This window comes from Argentina silus (genome assembly GCF_951799395.1).
Source record: "Argentina silus genome assembly, chromosome: 1".
NCBI classification, from domain to species: domain Eukaryota; kingdom Metazoa; phylum Chordata; class Actinopteri; order Argentiniformes; family Argentinidae; genus Argentina; species Argentina silus.
In genome coordinates this window covers 22,479,737-22,489,967 of record NC_139655.1, presented here as the reverse complement: position 1 = coordinate 22,489,967, position 10,231 = coordinate 22,479,737, and the positions used below count along the sequence as shown (strand labels likewise).

Below are 10,231 nucleotides of genomic sequence, written 5' to 3'. Positions count from 1 at the left end.
ACAAAACAACCCATGTCCAGTTCCATATGTCCTCTGTTGTACATGTCTGAATTAGATTATCAAGAGAAACAAAATAATTAAAATCAAGACAATAGATTGTTATATACAAGTTTATAATGTGTTCTATACTACCTATACAATATTAATTATAAAAGCAACAAAGATCCAACTCACTCAAACTAAAACTCAACCATAATGTGTTGGCAGAATCAAATAGCTAAATCCAAATGTGAGGCAATTACCACCTTTGCCAATTATATCTGATTTTCAAAAAATGTGTCTCAAGCTGGATAATACAAACAAAAACTATGTATTATAAAATCGCATATCTTATATCTTACAAACCATATGAAATGTTCACACTAGTTCAGTTTTCCATGGTGTAATGAGATACAATTCACTCCGCTTTCTTCAGCTGCTGTATTTGTTGAATTAGCTCCTCTGGCAATCCAAGTTCTGACACTAAGTCCAAGCAGCGTTGTAGAAGCTCATCTAGGATTTCATCTGTGCTTAGAGAGGGTTCTGTGGAACTCGAACAGGGCTTTTGTGGCTGGCTAGGCCCAAGGTTCATATCTCCACCTTTCTTACAGCAGTTTGACTCTTTGCATTCCTCTCCGCTGCAGCCAGAGTCTCCCTGACCAACCACCAGATCTTCCATGCTCTCTGAGACACTACTGACACTGGGTGGAACACTCTCCATGGCCTTGTTCATGGCCTCCAAGAGAGAGTCCTCATACTGTACGACCCGCTGCAGGAGATCGGTCACTGAGGCTAGGGAGTGGTTGTCTGGCCTCATGAGATGGCACCAGGACCCTATACCACTGTGAAAAGGGGCACAAAAGGGCAATTGATTCAGACACAATGGGAGAGAGAACCGAGTGGGACAAGCACGTGTCATACAGAACAGAGGGGACAGAACTGTGTACAGCACAGAGACATTCAAAGAGATATTTTCATGTAAGAGCAAGAAGAGAATGGAAGTGTTCTTTGTAGGACATTCAGACCAGCTAGAGGAACATCAGTATAACTAACTAGTTAACAGAACCAATATTAGGGTGAAAAGAGCGTTACCTTATGATTCCTTTTAGCCGCCCTATTGCAATAGTACTTGCAGCTCCTTCTTTGTATCCCACATTGAAACCGACCTGGATAGACTTATCTTTTGCAGTGTCAATGCCATCTACGTAGCCGTCCTGTACAGAAAACCATAGAACAGCATTGTTACATTGTTTCTAGAGCGCTGTTCATTTGTATCCAGTTGAACTTGCACAGTGGCAACATAATGCCCGTTGAGAGTACTGAAGTATTGCTAGAAATAAAAGAACAGCTCTACTGCTGACTGAAATGATTATTGACGAGGCCTATACCAATAGATTATGTACAAATTGTTTTGCGTCTGTACGTCAACAAATGCTAGTTAGGGAATATTGTCTTTGCATGTCTCCATCAGCTTACCCTGATACGCTTCTTCATGTTGGACTTCCATTCGTTGTTCTGTAAATTAATATCGTCCGCTTCTTCGTCGAATACATCTTCTCCACTGTATGAGACAGACTTAACCCAAGACATCGTGGATTTTCAAATAATTTTTAGTCGTTTTAATGCAGAATAGAAACGTTTTGCTACCTTTTGAGTCTGGGTTGACAGCGATTCACGTGAGCCAAAGTTGATGGTGGTTGCGTCATAACAATGCGCATTACGCGGCGCTAACATTCTTCTTCTTGTATAGCCACAAAGAGATACCCACCTAATCAACTGGGGTAGCATACTGCCATCTACTGCGGTGGAGTTAGAATAACCCATAACTCATATTGATGTAGGTATGTTTGGTAGCCTGCAGGTGACGCTAAACCCATACTACAGTGCTGATGAGGGAAAACATTTTATATTAGGTGAATAGTTGTCATTTTTGGTTTCTCACATGCCTACATTTGTATGAATACAAGTTAAAAACTGACCAATGTTAGAACACTGTAGGCTGATCTACAGAGGCTGAAACACACTTCACTCTTAATTGTGAATAACATACACTATCAATGTGCGCACAAGTTGCCTCATCAATATCCTACATGTTTGATATCATCAATACTATCTCCATCCCACTACTATTTCTAATCGCAGATGTTGTCAGACATACATCTAGAAGAGCCAAACTAAATGTCTTATATATCAATCCAGTGACAATTGAAACAACATCCTCTTAGAAGTCTCTGTGGATAGGCATAAAGGCTCTAAGTCCACTCATTCCCTGCATCAAGCACTTTGTCCATCTCTTTGGGATCTCTGCCTGAGTGCGGACAATCTTAACTCATTAAAGCCCCTTCAAACTGAGGGAGGGATGTTAATTTCATAGTAAAATTACTGCCACAATGGAACAGATAGAATGACCATTACTTCCCTTTTCTGATTACTTTGTATGATGCAAGAAAGACAATCTTCTGTCTATATACGGAACTGGTGCCCCAACAAACACTTTTCCATTAAGAAAGATACAAAATGTCCTTTGGGGGTCATTGTGCACGCAAAGCAAACATTAAGTACTCTCTCCAATAGCTTTTCATTTATGATGTCCGAAATGTTGATATTTTCACTTCAGCATAAGCCTTCCTAACATGACATTTCAGATTTTTTTTTGAGAGACAGGGGGAAAGGTAATTGATTGCTTTTTGAAAATAATTGATGCAGTACAATTGATATCTAATTACCAAAGTCTTACTGTACATATCTCACAGGGCTAATATTCAATATCAAATATAAAAACCATCTTGTTGTGGCATAAGAGTGTTTGTGTTTTATGCTCTAGTTACAAAATACATCCACAAAAATGTATTGTCGAGCTTGACTGGACATTCGTTGTTAATGTCAATATTCAGACCCACTTTCCTATCTCCTGTTCAAGTTTCAAACAGAACAATATGTTATTTGTGATGACAAACACATTATCCACTCATTAATATTGCATTTTCCCCCCTCTCTTCTCACCGGTGAGAGGAGAAAAAAAATCTTCATCCAACGGCTTTATGGAAAACACAGGAGAGACAGAATGGTGGTGGACAAATGCATTTCTCCTAGGTGGAATCCATTTTCAGGAGCAGGACTACAATGGCCTTGAGAATACTCGGAGGCCATGGTGGACTTGTCTGTGTTGTGGAAATGGAGTCAGCCCGGAGGCCTCATTCACATCAGCCACACCTTCAGTCCCCTAGCTCAGAGAGCAAAACAACCAACCAGGGCAATCACCTGACACATTTCCATCCAATTTCCACTGCAGAATGTGTTCATTTCGGCCTAATGGCATGTCATTTTGCTGGAGCCTTTGGTCAAGAATTAATCCTGGAATCAAAACAGATTTTCCGGGGAGAATCTTCCATCAAGTATTGATTTTTTTACACTCACAGAGCCTGTACTCCCTAATTTAACCTGACAGCCAGCAGCACAATGGACTGGGAGCACCTTGGCATCTCACAGAGGGAACTCTGCTCCTCCTCCTCCTGCTCTCTCTCTCTCTCTCTCTCCCTCTTGTTCTCTCTCTTTTACCCCCCACCCCCCTCTCTGAAGAAGGAAGAAGTGAAAGAGAGGTTGGGAAAAAGACTGTCGGACGTATAAATCCTTTGGTTTCTGAAAACACGGGGGTAAAGCTTCCCTCCCTCTGTTTTACCTCTAATTATGTTTTCAAGTATAGTGTAACTCGGGCAGGTAAGGCTGAGAGGGAAAGGGGGAGAGTGTGTTGGGGCCATCAGGTATCATTATGGGCCTGTTGACATCTCCCTGTCTTTGAGTGATTTTCATCTGTGATTTCCCCCAGCCATTTTTCAGAGATGTGCGAAGAGGGTCTCATCATGGCCCCACAAAAAAGGCCAAAGTGTCTGTGCAAGGCCCCCGCTAATAAGACAGCCAAGATGCGGCCAACCATACACCACTCCTCCTTCACTCTTTCTCTGACTGCCTTTTGATGTGTTCTCTCTCTCTCTCTCTCTCTCTCTCTCTCTCTCTCTCTCTCTCTCTCTCTCTCTCTCTCTCTCTGAGAATATACTATACATGTATGTAGAGGTTAGGTGAGTGAAGGTACAGTAGATGAGGAGGTAGATGTTGTCCAACAAACATCTCATCAGAGGAGCAGTTATCTGCAAAAACACTTCAGCACATCTGAGGAGGAGTTAGGTCCTTAAAGGAGCAGGGCATAAGTTTGTTGGAAATCTTCGAAATTCAGTTCAAAGTTCCAAACAACAACATTCTACCTAATAATAATATAACCCCTGAGATGCATGTAACCTGCAGTGTTGGACATTAGCTGTTGTGTTTCTGCATGCACACACGATTAGAAGAGACAGCTACCTGAGACAAAAAGGCGAAAATCCACTCCCCTAGAACACCCCTGGCAGTAACAACATGTTTGTATGAAAACTGAGTGTCGGGTAAGACACTCCATTTTAGAAAGTGTTTTTTCCAAAGCAAAGTGTTCGTAAATTAAATATTTCTTTCAAGGGATCTCATTCCCTGATTGCAACCGGTTAAACTTAGTCATTACAACCATTAGGAAGCTTTTAGAAAGCTTGAATGTTACATACTGTACTGGACCTATAAAGCTCCTGTGATCCATATCAAAAATTATAGTACTCTCTTAGAGGGCTTTCCAAATCCCTGTACCACTACACTTATACAACTCTAGAATACAACCCTCACTGTGTCTTACTTAGTCTTTTTCTTATGTAGACAATTGGAGATTAATAGATGGTACAACTGTACACAATAAATAGAGGTACAATACTGGTGTGTCAATTCACTTACTTTACTTAGTTCTTCTATTTATAAATTGTATATTTCAGTTACATTCTTCCAATAAATGTAATGGAATTGACCCCAACCCTGATAGATTCCCATTCCTTGAAGGTAATTTTTGCAAAAAACAGTACATTTGCAATCACTCTCAAAATGGTTATTATTGCAAATATTGTAATTTATGCAAACCATCAATGACTGATAAAAATAAGAAGTTAGAAGTGACAAAGTTCCCAATCATGAGTAAAACCAACTATTTGTTATTGTTGGTTGGCTGAGCAGACTCGTGCAGTTTTGCCATTTCAGTGCAGACACATGGAGCACCAGGCCCAGTCTGATGACCTGATAGACAATGGAGGCATCACAAAGTCAGGAGATGCGCTCAACACAGGGAAGGCAGAAAGTTAAATGGGCTGTGGGGCAATGCGATCTCAGGGTTCCATCTCCATAAAAACCTAGGCTATTAACTGCTCTACCTTCAAATGCCTCCAATTGTGCCATCACTAATAATGGTGGGGGGGAAAAAGCAACAACACCAAAAGCAACACGGGATCATATGCATGGGCAACCTCAATTGCATGTGAGGATTGGTAATTGCACCCCCAGAGGCAACTGGGTGTGCAGAGAGCAGCAAAGTGGGGGACGCCTCAGCGACTTGGGGCTCAGCACTGAGTGTATCTACCAACGTCTCAACCTTGGGGAGGAAGTGAAAACAAGGAGGTGGAGGAGATGGTGGGTAGAGGTATACACCGACAGTTCATTTACCAAGAACATCAGCCCCGGTGCGCATTGTCTGAAAGATAAGGAAAGTGAATGCCTCATGCCTTGATGGAAAACAAAGGCAGCAATTTAAAACCATCTGCATCCAGCCCAGCCACTCTCTCCCTCCACCTCTCTCTTTCTGTGTCCTGACTGATATTGAAACATAATCCATTTGGACCGCCGACATGTCATAATATTTTCTCCTAACCCTCTTTCCCTTTCAGGACAATTTCAGCTGGTTGCAGGTTGAACAGGAATGTATTATATTTCAACAAGTCAGTCAGTTGACTTTTGCAGAGAGCAGTTAAGTCAGGAGAACTGATTATTTCTATTTTGACAGTCATGGATCAAACTAGACAGGCTTATTTGTATTTTTCAGAGAGAGCAAGAGAGAGAGAGAGAGAGAGAGAGAATGAGAATGAGAGAGAGAGGTTTAGGCTGATAGACTGCAGTTATAAGGGTAAATAATAATACCAGTGTGAAAATTACTGTGATTATACACTTTGAAACTCTGTAGTAGTCAAGCTTTATTTATGTGATACTCTGCTACACCGACCATGAAAACAAAAGAGAGTGTTTTAATCAGTGGCATAAATGAGGGTTAGTGGTGAGACATGATAAAACAAAGAGCATCAGTCACCCTAGAAGAGTCTAATCTGTGTTTTATGTCTACACCTCTGCTCAGTCATACTAGATTTATGTTAAGACAGCATATATATATATATATCTTACCTGTACTGTACCTGTACTATTGGTGCTAAATACAGATCAACCTTCTTGATTTCATTGAAATAGGAAACAGTGAACAACACAATCATTGTTGTGTGGTGGCTCATTATTAAGGGTCATGGACCTTGGTAAAGATTTGAGGTCATCACCTTTACTATTGACAGTACTGACTGATTACACTTAAATAGCAAATGTATCACACATCACACTTTCGCTACATCATCATTTTTTTTATTAGTTATTTTCTATTTTTCATATTCTTGACATATTAGGTGTTTTGAGTCTGTGAGAAAGCGCTATACAAATTTAAATGTAATGTATTATTATAAAAATGCATCAACAAAAATTAAAACTTTCTAGTGATGAATTGATGGACTGTGATAAATCATTTGGAATTGGAGTACTTCCGTCTCTTCTATTCATTCAATTTCTATGATTCCTGAGTCATGATAGATAGATAGATAGATAGATAGATAGATAGATAGATAGATAGATAGGTACTTTATTGATCCTCGGGGGAAATTAAGGTGTTACAGCAGCTCACATCACAAACAACAACAAAATAAAGTGACAATAAAAAAAAAAGTTAAACAAAAAGTTATTTTAGTGCACTGGTCACTCACTGAGCTACTAAGCAACTTTCCTATTTGAAAGCATTGTTGAGTTTGCTGCTAGACGTGAATCTGAAGTTTACCTTTTTTATCAACAACCGATGAACATTCTAAGATATTTACAAAGAGCTATGGGTTGGAAGAGCTATACCTGTACAATTACATTGTTCAAGGAAAGAATGAACGTAATGGAACAAATACAAAACAAAAGAATATCAAATAGCCCAAGCTATACCTCACCCATCACTTCACCACTTAAAAATACATCTACTATTTCAAAACGAGGAGAGAAAAAAAAGCTGAAAGGAAGGCAAAAAAACATCTTCAACATCAGTTTTCAGCCTAATGTTAATAATTTATGTTGTCTGTGCTTTTTTATTATGATTATTTATTTATTTACTACTTTCTATTCACCCAGCCAGTCAGTTTTCAAAGGCTTCATGGACAAGAAAGCTGTTTCAAACTTTTGAGTTTAGTTTCAAAAGGCTTTTACGCAAGAATGTTTTTTTTCTTTTCTTACACTTGTCTCGTTATTGTTCTCTGGTAAGGCAACGAAATGAAACATTGATGTGAAATAACCCTGACATGTATTCCTTTCTATTGACCCAATGGAAATCTAAATGAATTGCTACTGACCCCAGAGGCTTGCAGGCTGTCCGCTTGCTTTTAGGTGCGAATTCTGTATTGAAAGGTTGTTCATTGGTGGTACTGTAAGGCATTCGTGGTTGCTTCTTCTCTCTCAATCACAGCACTGCAGAAGTGCAGAGAAAACTCTGAGATGTGGAGTCATTGTAAACAATACAATGGAAAATAAGGGCAGGGTGCAGAATTCCACTGGGTTAATATGATCCAATGATTACGTGTGTTATTGGGAATTGAGATGCACTTGCAGTGGCCATGAGAAAATAATCTTTAAGTGAAAAAGATGTTTCTTACAACTAGTCACAAATGAGGTGAGCTCAGGGAGTTTCTGAAACCCAGTATACAGTATTACTCCAACTCCAGTTTTACGTAGTATCTGTTGGTGTCAGTGCATAGTCATAAGAATCCACTAAAACAATAATTTTACTCTTGTTTTTATATTATATGTGTCGTAACAGTGTTTTTACTTTAGTAATAACAGCATTGTATTAACATGTTGTTGTAACATAATACATGTGTGTGACTTATTTTCACCATTCACTACACAAGAAAATTAAGTACTTATTAGATGTGCGCATACTCTATAATACTAGATGCATCACATAAAATGAACAAGACAGGCCATTCATGTCAAACAATTGTTTATTATTAATTATGGTACAAATAAATGTGACAGACTTGAAGCTTTTTAGAAATACACAAAGTGCTGCTTAACTGACCAAACAGATATTGCTCTAGAGATAACGTACAGTTTTCAGTCTATAAAATTAAAAGCAACCTTTGCAGGTTCATCAGCTTTGGTTTCGAGGTCTTGAGTAATAATAATATTTCAAACCAGTTTGTGTGAGTCTGTTGATATCATTTGAAAACATCTATCTTATCTAATTATGATTATCATTTTTACATAACTGGGTAAGATCATAAAGCCTTATTTGTCCCCTATAAAATAGGACACATCCATGATACTGAAACTAAGAAGTGTACATCACAAAGCCATAGAGGGAGAAAATAAAGCAAAACAATAAACAACGTCTAAAAAGTCCTATACATGTGACCCTGGAAACCACTTCACAAAGTAAAACAAGTGTGTCATACAGAATCTCAGTTCAGACATAACCCCCCGAATGAGAATTGAACACTACTTACAAACATATACAGGAGTTGTTTTATGGTGGTATGTTATATGGTGTTTGTATGGCATTGCTCACAATGTACAGTACGAGGACAGTGCTGAGGTAACACTTTGAATGAAACTACTTATCTACTCATCGATTCTCTCCATTATTTTAAGATTGTCAGCAACATTAACCCATTTCTCTGTACAATGTGCATATAACTATAGAGCTTTGGTCCAGCAATCGAAAAGTTGAGCAAAGGCATAACTCCGTTCTCTGTGTTTTTGTTTTTGGTTACAGCTTCATTGTTAAGCCTAAGAACGTGTCTATAGTATAATGTACCTACAGCCTCATCATCATTTCTCATATGTTTTGTGTGGTGAAAACATAGATGCTTGCTGGCTTGAGTCTCAAATCTGACATACTGTAGAGGTGGCACTATGAAAAATAACTCAACATGGTCAACTATAAAACAAGCAGGTGGTGCTAGAAACACATGAAAACAATAATTCATGGTAACTGTAATACAGTCAAAGCAAGAGTCTACAATAATAGTTGTACTCTTGGCAAAAATGACACTGGGGCATCCTGTACACTGTGAACCCTGCACATCACAGCACATCAACTGTATTCTATATCATGATAAACATTGATTAAAATGACATATAACTTAACTGTTCTTGAACTATTGACTTGCTATATCCAAACGGGTATAGTATAACACTGTAATAGTTAATAATGTTTCTTGCTCTTACATATTTGCTAAGGATAATCATTCTAAATCAGGGAATGTGCTCAATAAACACAAGTAATAAATGGATACTATAGAGAGCCAATTAATTTGTGTTTTTAGAAGCCTGTAAGCTCTATGCCACAATGAATATACAGTACATTATTACTACATCAATGAATGTGTATCCCTGTAATGTAAGCCTTTGTAAGTGTATGCAATGCACTCTATGTTGCTGAGAATGCAGCAATGGACAGGAGACTGACAGACTGAAAGTCAACCAATGTGACGTGGAGACGGATATTGAACGAAACACATACAGACACACAAACGTGAAAACATTGCAGCAAATTAAAGTTCACTCATCCTGACATATGCCACTTATTCTCTACCTTTATCTCTTTTCAAGAGATTTCATATTAATTCAACATTTCAAACATGATGGGGGGCAATTTTGTTATTTATAATGAAGAAATTCAACACAGTGGCAGTGGTATATTGACACAGCAATGCTCAAGTAATATGGATTAATTCAATCCTCAATGTGGGTCTTGATTATATAAACAACACCTGTGTGGAGTGTGAGCTAAACATTATAATGACACCCTGTTTAAATCATTTTATCAATATATATAATAACACAAAATGCATGATTGCTGGTTCAAATAGATTTTTACAAAGGACTATGACATGTCTTATGGACTTCAGATGATTTGGCACAAGCAAAGCTATAACAATGAACTTTATCATTGTGAAGAATTCCTTTCTACACACATTTTATTTTAATATACATTTTAAAAAAAGAACAAATAAAAGAAAATAAACATAATACGCCAGTATGAAATTCACATATCTTGATTGAG

At 38.3% G+C, this 10,231-nt stretch overlaps 1 protein-coding gene across 1 annotated transcript; it reads right to left on the bottom strand.

The window, feature by feature from the left end:
* Window positions 1–124: 124 nt before the first annotated feature.
* On the bottom strand, window positions 125–1,666 carry otulina (OTU deubiquitinase with linear linkage specificity a). The gene is made up of 3 exons (XM_083678483.1): window positions 1,456–1,666; window positions 1,072–1,193; window positions 125–821 (listed from the first exon to the last, which is right to left on the bottom strand). Exons 1-3 carry the CDS (start codon window positions 1,567–1,569, stop codon window positions 398–400), a joined length of 660 nt encoding a protein of 219 aa, XP_083534609.1. The 5' UTR covers window positions 1,570–1,666; the 3' UTR covers window positions 125–397.
* Window positions 1,667–10,231: the final 8,565 nt, after the last annotated feature.